The following is a 17,891-nucleotide window of genomic DNA, read 5'->3' as shown; positions in this document are numbered from 1 at the left end:
CTGAGAGAAAAGAGGGTTTTGGGTTATTCCACTGTGGCTGATGGGACATGATTTGACCAACTTTGAGTTAACTTGGCTATTATAAAACACATACAGCACTCGATAACGTAACTTTAAAAAACAAAAATGTAGCTTTTTACTATAATAAATTTTAAATTATTTGTTTGAAACTTTTGGGTTTAAGTCTACGTACCTTTTACTATTGTCATATGTTAATGTTTTTTTTTTATCTTTATTATAAATCTTTCAACTGCTTACATGTCATAATGACATTATTATGATACTTTGTTTTTGAAGCGAAGACCGTAATAAAAATTGTATATTGTCCAACAAGCATGAAATGGTACTTATTTCGATGAGTATGAACACGAATGCAAGTGCTAATGGACATTTTACATGGTACTTTTTCTCTAAATTTTAAAGTACCGAATCTGAAAAGAAATAGTAAGAAACATGTGTTGTCATAGAAACGACACCATAAATTATATGTACTTTTATCTTTTCTTTAAAAAAATCTACTTGACCGTTAGTGCAATGTTTCAGGTGTTATTTATATAAGCATAGTATCAAAGCTTCCAATTTGAATTAACGACGGATAAAATTCTTTGTTTTGTAAAATGCATGTAAGTAAGATAGATATTAATAGCCTTTTCCCAAAGGTTTTGGAATTTGTCCTCCTTTCCAATTAGCGATTTTCGATGACAAATGTGCGGCGACGGTGTTAGTGGTGCGATTCCAGTCTCAGTTCAGCCAACATTAAATGTGCAAATTATTAATGGTTTGTAGCTTAGGTAGATAACAGTCATACATGGCTCCCGCGCGGCCGATTTTAATTGGATTATACAACCGCCCGAACGCCTGCTATACTATACTATCGGTATTACCAACTTCTGCTGAGCATTGTAATCACTTATTACGATGTATAGAACGCCGCTATCGTATTCATTCAGGCTGGTGGAGCAAAACGCGTTGTCGATACGCTTATTAAATGGACGTAATGAATAATTCAGGATTTTTTTCGTGGTTTTACAAATATCCTCCTCGGAGTGATAAAACGGGCTTTTCTTCGTGTGGAGAATAAACGGCGGTATTGTCGTTAGGTATTCCGATACTAATAATACTTTATTTGCATTACAGGGATGGTTGCGCATAATAACGATGGCGTAATTTTGGAGCACGCCATTTCATCGGGAATATGGGCATATTTATTAGCGCTATTCGATGGCATAATGCACTACCTAGAAACACATTACCATTACCTGCTTCTAATTGATTCCCAGAATTATTACCCGCTCGATGAACCATATTACCGAGTACCATGTGTTTACTTAATGAGGAGCTCACGCAATTTAGCCAATGTTTCGACCATTCTGCCATCTCCCATCAATGACCAACCATCACGCCCACTCACTACGCGTGTTTTCATTTTTACGAGCATTCCTTGTTAGTTTTCTCTTTTTATGATGTACACATTTGGCCCACAGATTCTATCTTTATAGCTTCATATTCGTGCTATATTGCAATAAAAACGTGCGCTCGTTATCAGCGCCTCCATAATTTATACATACTTTCAAATATCACTTACACGACGCTAGTACGAATTTTAAAATCGCTTCGCCGAATTTCCACGCCTTCCAAAGGCAACAGAGACCGGAATGTCCTTCAGAGGCTTTTAATATCCATGACTGTTGTGCAGGTCGTATCTAGATAACATCAAATTTTTTTTAGGAATTTTCTGAACTTTTCCTGGCACAATCGAAAAGAAAATCTCCGTTTGAAACGTTACGAAAAAATGTGATGTATTCGATCCGACGAGCGTTCCAACAATTCTTGTTTGATTCATCGAACGCACGCTTTACATAAGTCTTTCGCGCTTGAAGAAAATCTCGTTTTTAGCGTCATCCACTCATCGTTACTCGGTTGAAATAAAGAAAAAGATGAAATTTACAATAAACTAAGTAAAGAAAAAGTCCAAACGGTAGACTGAGGTCAATAATATATAACGTTCCCTATCTAAACTAATAAAATCCCGAACGAAACGATTTATCTTGAGTAGCACAACACGATTTTCCCGTAATCGAAAATTTAGTGTATTTGCGGCCGGAAATACGAAGACTCGATTAGTGGGCGAGTTTATTGAACAAAAAAAGCCAAGTTTACGTCACCGTCGTACACAGGCGACAAACGAAAAAACTCGTCGAATATTTGACAAATTGCACTATTTGTACTTATTTGTCAAGTTTTGTCAGCTTCCTACAGTATGTTCAACCACTGCATCTGTTTTTAATCATTAAAAAAATATTGTCTTTGTTGATCATTTTTACTGCGTTGTTCGCCCGGCGCATCCACCATTTTTCGAATGATTTGAATTAAACAAGTTGGTAGCCATTACTGTGGTGTTATTGAAAATTTGTCACATAATACATATTTTATTATTCTTTACATCAATGAAATAACACAGACTCTATTTTTAGAAAATTCCAATAACTATCTATTATTCATTTTATTTTCACTGCAAAGGCTTCTAAAACCTTAAATTTAACAATAAGTGGTACCCATTTACATGTTGTTACTAATGCACGTTGCCGTCGACGTCTGTTCAAATTTTATCACAGGAAAAGCTTGTGAAAACTAGCCAGCGTCGCGATGCCTACCTCCATTTGGTTCGTTGAAGTGCAATCATTTGCGACTTTGAAATGCAATCGCATGCATTGATGAGCTTTCTGTGATGTTTTGAGGGAGTAGAAACAAAAGCTCATTCTACGTTTAAATTGGAAAGAGCAATCGCGAATTGGCGACGAGATCAGTAGGCAATTAGATGTCTTTAGACTAAAGTAAAAGCGAGAAAAGCAATCATTAATGAAAATAAACATACTTGAAAGTGCAACGAAGCAAGTAAATAATATGCCAAGTAGATATTTTTGTCTGCACTGTTTTATTTAAAGTACTTATGCACTTGGAATTATACACTTTGCTCCGGGATTTGAAAATGCGCCAGTGATATGTTTTCTGAAAGCTTCTCATCCGGAAAAAAGGCAATCGGGTGGAAGCAAGAAAAAAATGAAAGTTAATGCAGGCTGTACAAACAAATCGTTTTAAATTAATTCAAGTCAAAAATTTAATTTTCTCCGGGATCTCGCGAAAGGAGATATAAAATAACGTGAATAATTAATGTTTTGATGGATAATGTTTCTTTATGAACTTAATCTCGGGTCTAAATTGAGCTGGAAATTGTAAACGTAAGACGCCCATATAAAAACTTTGTTTCCGTAATAACCGAGTCTTTTTAAGTGGTCGTCCGTGTGTGTCCCTTTGCAGGAATCTGTTTAACGAACAGACAAATGTAAAAAAAAGTTTACTCTTTATCGTTTCCGACAACGGGATTGCGCGCCGCTAAAATCGAATTAAAAACGTAAATATTTTCTCGGCAGTAAGGAAGTTGTGCGAGGACTGTGAGATCAAAAGGACTCCATTAATGAACGTAATGAGAGAGCAAGCCATTACTGAGGATACACCGATGAATTATTAAAGAGTTCGACGGAGGAGTAGTTTCGTTTTTAACATTAGTCAACCGGCCGTATACACATCACCCATGAAATATTCAAGGACCAGATGTGACAATTAGTTTCGGGTAGAAACGAAGCGGCTAATTCCTCGGGAAAACGTCTAAATTAAAATTGGAAAATTGCAGGAAATTCCGGTGGTGTATACGTCGGGAATGGAGGCAAGCAGCGAAGGTAATTGGGTAATTGTTCCCCGAGTAGAGACGAACAAACCCTTACGCAACAATGGTTTCTTCATGTAATTAGCGGGCGACTCGGTCGGCAAGATAGAAACCCTTTTGTCTCGGAGCGAGCTTTAGACAAGCGATCCATTTACAAGCGCCCAATTACCTCCTTGCACTTCGCCGGCGAATTAAGAACCGATTTCGAGGCTGAACTCGCGACGGAAACGACCACAAAAACCGCCAAAAATGAAGGGAGGAACCGATAACGTTCAGTTTGTATAAGGCGAGCTAATTCGACCATACGCAAGAATTTATCGTTTTGATCTTTTTGTACGCTCCAGGGGCGAAGATTTCTGCTACGAGCCACAAGATGCTGAATTTTGATTTTTTTTACTTGGTTTAGCATTGGCAATTTTTCATAATGAAGTGTCACCGAATTAATTTCATTTAAGATTGGCATCAAGAACAATGAAATTGCAAAAAAAAAACACAAAAAATGCAATCTGCAGTTACAAACTTTATGAGATTGTTAACTTTATATCGACTTTTATATGAATGAGTTTTTCATGTATTTTATAGTAGTTTTTAATCAAACATTTTCTTTGCGCTTTCAGTGGTGTTTACATAATATTGTAATATGTGATCATATTGATATTGATTCCTGTTTCTATATTTTCTACTTTTTTTTTCCAGACGTATATGAATAATCCAAGTATAAAACTAACTAAATTTACTTCATATTTATTTGCTTTATAAGGTTTTATTGATTACAATTTTATTGGAAATACTCGGGTTCCTTACAAAGCTGATGCCCCCATATGTAAATAAGAATCATTTTGGAAATTCGTATCTTCATTAGTTAAGACAAGACTCCGGAAAATTAATTTTAATAATATTTTACGCCGCTGTTTTACGCCTCCTAGCAGCGTGACGTCTTTTCAGCCAATCGACGTTGCTGTCGCAGAATAGCTGAAATTAGTTTTTTAATAATTAATCAATTCAGGGTGAGTTAATTAAATAACGGATTCTAAATTAACACTCTTGGTAAGTCTTTTTAATTAATCAAAGTAACTCGATTCAGCGAATTTTCCGGTGCATTCTAATCCTGCAGCGCGACTGGACGAAGATAAACGGCATTTCCCTGATCACAGATTATCAGACCACCTGTCAACCGACCACCGATACAGAACCTGTTCTAAATCACCGTGAAAAGCGCATCTGCCCACTGCGTGTACGTTACGTCGGGGGTGGCATGTGTGTGTTTTTTTTTTTTCACGGAGTCGCCCCCTAATTGATATATGGCACTGCAGGGACGTTGGCGGTGTCGCACACAGGAGCGCTCTCTTTCCCGGACGCTATTGATCTCGAGTTAAGTTGTTTGTTCGTCCTTTGACATTCCGGCAGCGGCTCTCGACATATTTTACAAAATACACATCGCAGAGGGTGGCTTTTTATGAACACCAGTTGAACACGACGATGACGTTTCGAAAATTGTGGGCGCAGCCTGTTGCTCGGGGGCGTGCACGGAATTTTTGTCCTTCTTTGGGTTCGTTTTTTCGAATGAAGACACTAACTCGTTAATTAGCGCGCCGCGTATAATTTTCCGTTCACGTAGCTCGGGGGATGGTAATTTTAAAAGAGCATCCGGACGAAGACTCCGTAAAATTATAACATTTTTCTCGTCGAGATGGATGTGTCACATTTTTCACCACTCTCTTTGTCTTAAGCTTCATCCACTATCATCGCGTTCATTCCATCAAAGTTATCAGTGAAATTCGGGCAACAGCCGCTTTTTCAGGCGCATATTTTTAAGCCAACATCATAAATCTATCTCGGCTAAGCTGAGACTGATCTCATTCATCATACAACCCGCAAATGATAGGGGCAGGTAATAAACGCTATCTAATAAAACTTGTTTTCATACGCCGGAGACTGACTTGCCATTAAGCGCCCAAATTGAATTTAAACGACCTCAGATTTGCGATCCGAAGCGAAGATTCCTTGTAACCATCTCATCGGAGACACTTTTTCTTTTTTATTTTGCTTTCACTCCAGTTTGAATAATAAATAAATCTTAGCAGATATTTTTGCGCGGAATCATTATTATAACATGGTCAGCAATCACTTCCAATGATCGAACAATCCTGCTCGTCCCCAGAGATCGTAAAATCGTTTCGCAATATGAAAGCCGTCGTAGATACATATATGCACATAAAATTAATCGTAAAAATCACACAATGTAATGATCCGTTCGGTGCTAAAATGTAAATTCCCGTCGAGAATATAGGAACAGACAGAGACACCGCGCATCGTAAAAGTCCAGATGGTCTGCATCATGAAATCATGACGGCGAATGGCAATTCTCTATTAAAAATCGTTTTTTAAAAACGGTAGTCTCTGCCGCCGCGCAATGCTTTTGCAACTTTATAACCCTTCGGAGTCCCGCGGTCCGCACATAAAATTGTCATCTAGTTTACCTTGTCTTCACGAATAACGACCGCACATGCGATGATAAAACACAATAGAAACACTCGACGGCGACACTAGAAGAAATTTAATACGACGCTTCGAAGACCAACGAAACAATCGGAATCGTTTAGGGCAGAGGGTGGAAGAGATAAAACATGTCCGACGTTAAGGGAGTAGAGATGATTGTTGTTTGCCGATGGACCATTCAAACTTTGCTGAAGGAAAAGAAGAGTGCTTGTTATAAATTTCGCCAAGGACGTGCTGGTCCGATAGTTCTTTCGGACTTTTAAAAGTTGAAAGTCCTTTTCGAAAAAAAAGTTCTTTTGTAATGGAACTCAATTTCATTTCGAGGAAAGCTGGGGCGACTTCTTCCACGTACAACAGCATAAATATTTATTTGTTGTTTTACTGGGGAAAATTTTATCTTTCTCAGCCCACAACGGCGTTTTCAATCAAAATTAAATTCGGGAACCATCCCTCATTCTCTTTTGCAATTTGAAATTTTTCCGAGCTGTTTCTCAGGTCATCGTGATTTATGATCCTTCTTATCCGTTATGTTTACAGACGCGCAGACCATGTTGGAGGTCACAATAAAAACGTTATCACGAGCAGATCTCGCCATCTTTCTTGCTCGACCGTTTTGCATGAGATTAGAAGCAAAAAGCACTCAACAACATTTCGTTACGGTCCATTCATTCCGAATAATCCCCGAAGAAAGACGGCCGATTTTTTGTCGGTTTACCTGTCGGAAACAATCCATTCCATGACGTTAAGTACCAAATTGGATCGTTAATAATGCAGCAACATTAATACAGATGGTCTTCCAAGGGAAAAAGCGATCGAGGTAATCAATTTAAAAGGGAATTAATTCGATTTGTCCGTCATATGCGCACAGGAAGCAGCCGTTAAAGTGGATTATGGCCGACGTTCAAACGGGAGGAAATAGCGACGATACTGCAGTCGACACTATCAATAAATAATTCATTACATTTTTTTTGCTTCGATTTTTGTCGCATTTTTCAAACGGTTAAAAGTCGCAATCAGATGAGATTGTGCACCTCGAACAGGTCATTGAAAGTTTAGCAGGCTTGTGAAAGCTAGATCCCCAATTAAGAGGGCTCATTAAAGACCATTCAACACATACACAAGAAACCTTGATTGGATTTGATGTGTTACACCCTCGATGTTTGGTGGAGAAATGCGCCGAGTCAGGTTTAATCCGGTTTAGAAGACGCACTGAAATACCTCAATCATGGTTATTGCATTGTCAGACGTGTTTTTTCCTAGCTACGTTTTTTGCAACTTTTCCTTCGTTATTACCCTTGTTTCTATCGTCTGCACGGAAAGTAGAAGGTTGGTGAACTGCATTGGATCGCAATCCAATCTTGGTCTCAGCGTCATGTATGTTTTAGTTCCCAACTAGCCATGTTAAAATCACCCTGAACTGTCTTAACAACTGAACAAACAAATCAAGCACGTTGATCCGTCTGAATAAAAATCGATTTTCGATAATTGGCGTATCAATTAAAAGTGCTTCCATTAATCACGCCCGTTCAGGTAAGTCACTTGCAGCATAAAGATGGCATTGAATTTACAACCCCCGGGGATGATGAATAGGGAGGTCCGTTTCGCCGCGATTTATCGGTTCACCCACTATCATTACGTCGTGAAAAAACGTTTCCTCGTTTCATCCCCGTCTCGAACAGTCCATTTATCAAACACGTTGATACGTGAATGGGTATGTATTTATTATTCCGTCTTGTGGAGGGGGTGCGCGCCGCCGCCACTACCTTCACCCCGACAAAAATACTGCGATTAACGTGTCAGAACCTGGCGTCGTCGTTTATTATCGTCAATAAAATATCTTAAACGTGCCAGAGAGGATATCGTTTATTTAAAGGGCGGAAGAAAGAAGTCGCTCTATAGCTTTGAATAAATATTGAAGCTTCCCCTTTTTAGATTTGTGATATATGTGTGTCGGGGTGTATTTTTCCAGTTTTGTCGCCGGCGCCGGTCGCGAGAAATCTCTTTATTTATTGAAGTCAACGCGAGATGGTCGAGGCACGAACGCAATGCTTCTTCTTTCCTTCCAAGACATTAAATTATTGAATGACGATTTCAGAACATATTTGAAATATACGGAGATTCGTTCGAAATTAGGACAATCTTGAAGAACTAAAAACGAGGGCTCCTAGTCAATAAAAGCAAAACAAAAATTATAACCCTCGTCGAGTGTATATTTTGATCTATACCTACATACCACATACTGTGAATATACTATAGCAAATAATAACTACTTATAAATGAATAATGACGAATTTTATCTACGAAGAAATTGTTTCTTATTTATTCACCTGTATCATACTTTTTTTTTCTTTTTTTTTAGTCTTTTTCGTAAATTAATTTTAATTTTTCTGGCAATAAAATAGATTCTGCAACAGCAGCTTTATTCAGAATATCCGTTAAGATGCTTTCTTTTTTCCTGCTTATATCATTTCAAACACTTTCTAACTCTTTTCTATAAAGCGACAAATTGAAGAGTTTACTTGAAGTGTCACAAGCCATCCATAGTAACGAAAATTACAATGATTGTGCGAATTATTTTTTTTTCTTTATTCGTCTTGAATAGCAGTGTGAATAGTTTTTCTGTACACATGTTATTCATCCTTTTGATTGAACTATTGTTTTAATAATGAGATTTTTAATATATGAGGAATGGGAAAAATAACAATTAGTATTTACAATTTAATTAATACATAGTAATGTTTAATGAGGAAATGTCTGCCGGTGTCGTTCGTGGGTGTAATTCGCCCCCGAACCGTCTCTTTAAAATGCGTTTGAATTTCAGGAAATTATTCGGATTTTCCGTACATCCAATATTTAACACGTAAGTTTGGGAGGTTATCGCTGAAAACGGAACATTTCGACATGACTATAGCGAACCCCTAACTTCGTTAATTTCATTCAATTTGTCTGATTGTGTTGATACGGTTGAGGGGATTTTTCCCCGACGTTTTAATGAATAGGAGCGATCGCAATTAATTTTCGCGAATGGTATGTGCGGTTTGATGAAGCAATCGCACCTGAACGTGTTCGCTGAAAGCCCACTGTTTATTGGGGTGCATTCTCTATGTTGCACAAGGTGAAAATTAACCAGTGTTTAACAAAACATTTGATGGAAATGGTTGTTCCCTTTGATTGTGGGTAATTTTACAATCGTACCAGCCTTGACTGACGATCGTTCGAAGCGATTAGCCACCTGAACGACACAAATGTCCAGGACATTACCCTCCTGTCTGTAATTTATCCAATCTGGCCGCTATTCATCGTCATTTATTCAAAACGATCGCCTTTGTCCCGACCATTTTTCCTCCCTAATGGTGTAAGTTATCCATTTGTCAATGGAAGGTTTGTCAATTCGCAACTCGCCACTTTTGCCTTGTGCGAAAAAACCAACCTATGCATAAAATATTCTTTTGTTTTCCGGGGTATTGACGACGTTGCAGTCTAATTTACGCAACCTTTCAATTAACCCTTTCAATGTGTACACACGCGACAAAATAAATGTCACAACTCACTGAAAAGCAGTCGAATAAAAAAATCATCAAACCGGGGTCTTTTGTGCTTGGCATACAAACGCAAAAAACCATCCCCGTTATTTGCATCTGTGTTAACTACCAGTATGTCTGTATTGTCGTTTGATGGCGACATCAAAGGTCGAAATGGAGTAGTTGCGCAAACAGGCGGCAATTGACCAAACACTATTACAACACTCGGGGTGCCTTTTTAATAGAGACTACAGAAGTGAAGACTCCATTTTCTCTCATAGTCGTTTTTGTTTTAACAGAAACCCAATTCAACAGATTTGAAAATTTACATCCTATAACGATCACTTTTATTGACGAGTTTGTTGTTCGATGACGCGTCAGTTAATCGGATTCGGTGAAGCTAATTCTGATACTGTCTGCTCTGTTTGATAGTTCTGCGGTTAATTTGTTCTATGAGACCAAATTGATTAATAATCGTATTAGCGGCAAATACCACGTTGCTAATTTCGTTTGCGTTGATTCACTCTTATGATTAGGTAGCTGGACAAGAGCACGTACGCACGCTCGTACAGGTGTTCTCACATTCGACAGCCATAAAACAAATATTTCATTTTTCCTTATTGACGGTAAAAATGCTGAAAATATTTAGTTCCGCATTTAAACGTGTTCATTTACATGCGAAAATTTGACCTGCTAAATTTGAGGTTAATTGTAATTGATTCAAATTTCCTGCTGTTAAATCGATCCGTGATAACAATCGTTTTCTACATTACCGCGAAATTTCTCCTTTGTGTGAATAAAGCGACATTAATACCCCATTTTCCCCAATTACAATAACACGTTCAACATTCGTAACGCACGTGTTGTATGCAAATGAATCAAAAGAACGTCAAATTCGTGGTCGTAATAATTATCCAGATATTTCTCCGCCATCAATCATGGTAAAATGTAAATATAAAATTATCTGGAAGAGACCCAAGGTTATCGTTCTTCCACAATTACGTGGATTCAACTTGGGTAGAACGCGTGCGAAATGTACAAATTTATCTTTAATTATGTTTCCGTTATTTTTTTATCACGACAATTGCCATAATACATCAAAAAGTTCACACATAGCCATTTCAGAAACTGTGTAGGTAATCGCCGGGAAGTTGGCCGACGTTAGAATGTGTCAAGGGGTTTTAGCATAATTCCGGAACATTTTTGTCATGAAGAAACTTTCCAACAATTCGCCAAGTTACGAAAGGGTAGTAGAGCACACACTCTCACTGCTCGTAATTGTGCTCTTTTTTCGTGGGACGCAGTTAAGGTTAGAAGTTTAAATGTGAATTATAAATTAGTTTTCCGACAAGAACTCAATTCGCGTGGTTAATGCGAGTCCCATGATTAAGACGAATCGCATGCACGCCAATGCATTCCCATATTATTAAGAATTAATTCCGCAATTATCATTTCTTTATTATCCGACATGAAAGTCGACAATTAAAACCATGCACGCCACTGGAGTTTTCATGAAACTCGCCGGTTTTACAAGTGACAGCTCATGCAAGGTGGTTGTTTTGAGGGATACGAATGAGCTGCGGCTTCCGAAACTGCTGCCAGCTTTTTTAATTGAGGAAATTTCTTCTTGTATACGTTGGTAAAACCTCCGGTAATAGGAACAATATTCAAAATGTTGATGCAACACTGTAATTCAAGAGATTCTCATAAAAGTTTCAAAGATGAAAGTTGGAGTGTCTTCTTAGGAACATTTTAGTTAGTGAATAGACTATAGCGATGGAGCGAGCTTTTCTTTCTACAGGGAGGCTACTTCGCTCGTCGTATTTTAATAAACTTTGCAGGATTTTTATGTTCTAAGCACTCGTTTTAATTAGTTCGTGAATTATTTATGGGCGTAGTCTGATGCGATTTTAATTACGATATTAACATCTGCTAAGAAACCCCGAAATTCGATAAAAGCGTGCTTTGGGTTATAAGAATAAAGGAATTTGTTGAAGTTATATTAAAGACGTGTATGGTAAAAGATATTTCAGGAAAAGAAAATTTATGTTTACTGCTTTATTTTTTGTTCCAAAATAAATCTCACAACTGTTTAATGACTCGTTTGAGTGACAGTACTTTGAAAATACATTTCCACATTTTTTTGATTGGATGTCATGGGAAATATGGAAATCTGAAACTCCGATTTTTCGATGGCAAATTTGTGTTTCGTATATTTTATTTAAACTTTTGACGACTGTTTGGTTTCGTAATAATGTCTCGTTTTATGTTTCCGCACGTCATCCTCCCCTACCTCTGCCATGACGTGACATTAATCAAAAGTGCCGCCTCTGTTGGTCGGGGGCGGTACGGTCCCTGTCGTGTTCCGAAATTTCAAACAGAGCAGCTTTGCGAATTGTTCCTTACGCCGAGTGTAATTATGTAAAGTAGCAACGTCTTAATTACCATTCTTTATTCAAAGTCAGGTGAATAATAATCCGTCATGTCGGGCGACAGCCGTTGGCGGTGGAACAGAGAAAGAGTGCTCTCAAAAACCACACGTTCTTCTGCTCCACCTGCCACCACACTGCCTCTGATGACGTTCCACGTTTTAATTTGTGTCTCCGCGTAAAATAAATTACCAAACACAATCGTTCGACTTGCAAATGAAGCATTAACAGATAGCTCGACAAGAGTTTCGGTGAATGTTTCTAAATGAGACAACGTTTTCACGGTAATGGTCGAAATTTTATTATAATCTCTGGCAGGAGTGAGACTCGAAACGAACTTTGTTCGTGAAACTTTCGGTCTTGTCGTTGAATTTATTACGTCGTGGGAATATTTTTATTGCGTTATCGGTGCGACAGTCGCACTTTAAATTTCAACTTTCCCCAACTGATCATCCGTATTTACATTTTGAAGAGGGAATCCACTCATCATTATTGCGTTTTGTACCGAAAACAGGCGTATTTAGTGCGCCTTATCGCGATTAGACGTACAGTAAGGTACTCGTGGATACATCCTTCATTAATTCAGATGTAGATAACTTACACCTAATTACATTCAAGGCACGCAACTGGATCGTTAAACAATTGTAATATTTACCTGCCATATTGTAATTAATTACATCCACTTTTGATTACAGTACGAAGGGTCGAAAAAAATTCCACTTCCTTTTAATCATCTCATTAGGCTAATACGACGAACGAACTGAAACCTCTGACATTAATAGGACGCTGCTAGTTTTTAATAACCACAATTCCAAGCGAAAATGGGCTTAAGAACGCTAATTCATGTCGAAATGTCTTTCAGCCGTGCGAGATCCGTTCTTTCGCCAATTAATTTTAATTATATTTAGACGCCATTTGGGGGCGTAACGACGTTTCATTTTTTTAACGCGATAGTTTTTCTTAGACAATTTTCTTCAGCACATGCTAGAACTCCGTAACCGCGCACCTAAGCTGTTTGAACGTCTTAAGCTCTTTATGAAACGGCCGAGATTACCCTCAGGTGTGCGGGCTGTTGTCGACTTCACCTAATCCCGGTTACTGTTTATGTTACAGATCCTCCCGAGATCACCATGAAGCCTCGCAGCCTGCATGTCAGAGCCGGTGGCATAGCTGCTTTTTACTGCGCCGCTAGAGGTGACCCAACTCCGGTTATCCAATGGAAGAAAAATGGAAAACGAGTATCAAGTAAGTATACTTCGATTTGTACGTCTTTTGTAAAAAAAATATTATGTTGGTGGCTAAAAAGCTTTGGTGTGATTCAAAAAACTCTTGAGAAGCAAAGGATACAAAAATTTCTGATGTAGTAGAACTATCATGGAATTTTAAATCATCAAATAAGTCAATATTGTTAATACTTAAACAAAATAAGAGCACAAAAAACTCTTCAGAGAAAGAACAGAACCGAAACAGTAAAACACAAAAAACCTAAAGGAGCAGACGACTTCTTCAGAGCAGTCTCAGAGCCACGTCAATTAACGACAATTTGAAAACTTTAATTACTTATCTCTTAATTTGGAACTTAAAATTTATGGTGGATACGCTTTCAAGACATTTGGATAGCGAATTTGAAGAACGCCTTGTCTTAAACCACCATCGTGCGCGTCTTTTTAAATAAATAATCTAATTCTCGTCAAGCACGTTCTCCGGTTTCTTAAAACAATTTCTTATCTAATCAGTGTCGTCGTGTTTGCATTACATTTAGACGTGTACCTTTCGGATTTAAAAGCGCAATAAAATATTATGCAGAGGGAAATGATTAGCGATGCTCATCTATCCGGTTTTATCTCAGCTTTTCAGAGTCAACCTGTTGGAAAAGGCGAGCCGAGTCTAAGAACGGGAAGTAAAGCTCTCTGAATAGTTGACGAAAGTGGATAGTTGCGTGTAAGTTTAATCTGTCCCGTCGTCTTATTTTCGTTCCCTCGCGCTACTTTGTGTAAAGTGCTCTCATTTTACGGACTTAATGAGAAAATTCCATGACCTCTCAGAGATGGATCAATGACGTTAATCGGCGTTCTTATGCTCAGATTGAGATTTTTTCGGGGAAAACATAATGTATGGGCTAAATAGTTGAAATAGTAAGACGTGGGTTTAGATAAGAGAAATTATTTTATACTAAAGAAAATATACGGGGGTGTTATCAGCAGGATCTGCGAGAAAATTGAAAAAAATTTAAAGGTCAGTAATTTTTAGACAGAGATTTATAATGGGCGTCAGACTTTTTGGAAGACTCTTCATTTCTACGGCAATAGAGGAGTATTTAGATGTCATAAAGTTCATCTTCAAGTATACACAGCATAGTGAACATCAAACATTCTACATGCGGTTGACAATTTAGCAAAGGAATTATTTCTCCAACAGTCGGAATGTTCCCGTTTCCTTATGCACTTTGCTCTCGGCAAACTCTGTGTTGGCATTATTATTTCGTTCCTCTAAATTTAGCTTTCTCTTTATCCCGGATCTTACGAATTCAATTATCAAAAATGTTTTTGTTCCTTATCATATTTGCCGTAGTTATTACGATCATACGATGCTTTTTTGGGTGCGCTATAACGAGCGATTTTCTTTGGCGGTAACGAGCCAAGTAATTAGTTGCAAATTGTATCGTATAATTTTGCCCAAGAGCTCCCGTTTCCTCCTGTTTCGTCTTACCGTCAAAGATGGCTTCACCTCCTTTCGTTAAAATTCGTTACAGAAATAAATATGGGTGTGTTCTTACTTTTCTCTTGTTTCGAAATTTTAGTTGCGGAATCTGTCCCCGTTCTCTGGAAATCTTTCTTTTTTCTCCAACTTTTTTCCGGTTACATGTCACAAGAATAAAGTTTTGGCAAGAAAGGTAAGGTGGCGATGTTTGTTCGCCAGAGGCAGGTGGAATAGTCGATTCATAATCCTGCTTCCGTTTTTCGTATGTGCATCACGTAGTGAGTTTGAGGTTTTCTTTTCCAGGCTCCCAGACGCGATATCAAGTGAAAGAATTTCCAGACGGAGGATCTTTACTGCGAATCGAACCAGTTAAAGCAGCAAGGGATGACGCCAGTTACGAATGCGTTGCCGAAAACGGCGTTGGGGATGCTGTCAGCGCCGAGGCCACCCTGGTCGTCTATGAAGGTAAGCTAAGAAATTTACTATCCTAAACCAAAATCTGCAATTATTATTTGATGAAAACATGTAAAAAATTTAATAAAAACATGTTTTGGAGGGTTACCCATGAATTTATATTTTATATTATTTTGCTATAAAAGTTATTCGTATAAAGAACGCTCCAATATCGGGAAAAAATTTCGACGAGATTTTATTTTACAACTCAAAAATTTTTATCCGTAGCTAAACTCCTTTTTTCCTGCAGAGAATTTACCGATTTACATCGGAGCAGCATTTAAAACAACTAAGTTAGATATCTGTTGTGAATACACCTCATTTTTCTTAATAGTCTACAAGCAACAACCAAGGATTCAAAATATAAAGTTATAATAAAATGTCTGCTAATCTGCACCGAAAATCACAAAATCACATTTATTGCTTGTACTACCACAATTGGGCAAATGTAACAGTTCTTGTTTGGCAGGCCACAGGAATTACAGAAGTTTTTAACAATCAGCGTTGTGTAACTCGGTTTGCTAAATGACCAATTACAGCTGCATTTTAGATTCAGCATCTAGAACTAATTCTCTGCAGGAAAAATGAAGTTTAAGCAATGCTTTTTCTTTAGCAAAGTCTAGAAAGCGGCACATAGCAAACGTATGATCTTCCATAATCCTTTGCGCCGCAGCAAACTATTCCGTCCTTTTGATATTCCACCATACAATGATCTGAATCCGGGTGCTCCGGTTCTAAATTCCGTCAATGAGAAAAGGGGTTATAAGTTGAGTCGTTTGCTTGTACGGTTTAATACCTATCTATTTTGCGGTTCCATTCGTATTCAGATTGTGAAACCCTCAAGATCACTGACCGCGAACGACCAATTTAATAGTCTAACTTGATTTCTGAACAGTACGAACTTCCTATGATGTTTAAATGCCTGTTTGCGGCCAACTAACAATAGTCCTCGGTCTTTAATAACTATATACGATTCTGTACTAGTGGCCGGAATTCGGAAAGGAATAACTCTGTTAAATTCCGACGACCCTTTTGCGCGCCAACATTTCATTTGAATCACATTAGTATGAAACCGCATTCGATTTAATAACGACGTCATTTTGTATTAAATAAACCACACTTAATCCTAGTTGTTGTGTGCAACTCTCTATATAGCCATTCGTTGTTTTAGTACACCGTTTGTGTACTATACGTAATTAGTTATGGTAATTTATTAGAGCGACATCTATTTTAATAATGGTAATGATCAGGTTTGACGCTGGAAGGGACAATTACGTTATTGCCGAGTTTTCCAATTACTTAACTCTATTTCCGGTTGAAATGACGCTTCATTAGTTTTAGACTGCTTGTGTTGGCCTCTTGTTTCTGCAGCAACAGGGAGCTAGTAATGAGAGACCACTGTTAAAACGTAGCAATTTTCGCTCCATTTCCAAATACTAGACTGGAATAAAACATGTGTCGAAGCATGAAATCACCTTTTTGTTGCCCAATGTATTGGATTTTCTTGTGTTATCTTGCTTCCGTCTCCACTGGAAATCTTCCCGTGCCGGAATAAAAACTTCTATAACTCACTAATTGCTTCAGAAAGTCTCCGCATAAGAGGCCATTCGTAATCAAACGGCGGCGAATGTTTTCACTTTCTCGCCAATCCTCCCCGGATCGCCCTCATCCGTCTTCTTTTTAATTTTCTTCATGCTCCACTTGCGCCCTTCATTATTCCAATCTGATTAAATTATTCTCTGCCGATAAACTCGGTAATTAACGGAATGATCATTACCCTTCCTTCGTTTCTCCGATCAGAGTCAGATATCTGTTCCGAACACGTTCTGGATCTCGGTGTGGATGTAAACTTACAATTAATCAGTTTCACTGTTTTCCCGACTCGAGTCTCGAAAATCAACCCGTTCTTCGGTCGAAAGGAAAGGATCTCACTTTTCGTTCTTGGGGAAGCACTTCAATTTAAATTCTTTTATCATTATAAATAAATTGCGTTTTCGCTTTCCTTTTCGGTAATTGCTTTGTTTTGTGAAGAGGGGCGAGAAGGCGAACTATCTTCCGGGTTGATGAAGATGAGGTGTTTCGCTGAGATAAATCTTGACGGTTCGAGGATGAATCGTCTTAATTCTCCAGGAGATGTTGGAAAACTGTTCACTTTTCCGATCACTAATATTTTTTTTTTAATAATTGCATTCTTATAATTTAATTTTTTTATAAATAAATGCATTGAAATTTTCATTGTTAAAATTGATTGCCCACAGAGTCCGTCCGCCCGCGTAATCCCGGATCAAATTAAAATACTCATAATGTGAATGATTATGACGGTTGTTGGCTCTATTTGACGCTTTCGAATGCAAATTGTTGAAATGCAACACCATTTCGAGCCCTCCATTGAATTGTGATCCACAGTGGAAATAATTGCATGTGGGTTCGAAAGTGTTTTTTTCTTTCCGTGAAGATTGCTCGAGGTTATATCGCGTTCTGGAGTTAAAACGTTTGGAAAATAATTCACGCCGGTAAATCGGATATGGCTAAAGATTAGCGGTAATCCAGGAAAATGGCTTTTGG

At 38.0% G+C, this 17,891-nt stretch overlaps 1 protein-coding gene across 6 annotated transcripts in view; it reads left to right on the top strand.

Annotated features, from left to right (window-relative positions):
• The window catches only part of Lar (tyrosine-protein phosphatase Lar), a 144,641-nt gene that overhangs the window by 99,970 nt on the left and 26,780 nt on the right, over positions 1-17,891 (top strand). For 4 of the 6 annotated variants that reach the window (XM_088030410.1, XM_088030406.1, XM_088030409.1 and 1 more), the window contains exons 5-7: positions 9,045-9,083; positions 13,287-13,418; positions 15,177-15,338. In XM_088030410.1, the coding sequence (XP_087886536.1) occupies positions 9,045-9,083; positions 13,287-13,418; positions 15,177-15,338 (333 nt within the window). The remainder of the gene's footprint in view (positions 1-9,044; positions 9,084-13,286; positions 13,419-15,176; positions 15,339-17,891) is intronic. The other 2 variants (XM_088030407.1, XM_088030405.1) reach the window with 1 other exon arrangement.

Source organism: Gnatocerus cornutus, chromosome 2 (genome assembly GCF_029298725.1).
Source record: "Gnatocerus cornutus isolate USDA-ARS CGAHR chromosome 2, icGnaCorn1.1, whole genome shotgun sequence".
Taxonomy (NCBI): Eukaryota; Metazoa; Arthropoda; class Insecta; order Coleoptera; family Tenebrionidae; genus Gnatocerus; species Gnatocerus cornutus.
Note: the sequence above shows the minus strand (reverse complement) of the source record. Positions and strands in the feature narration are given on the sequence as shown.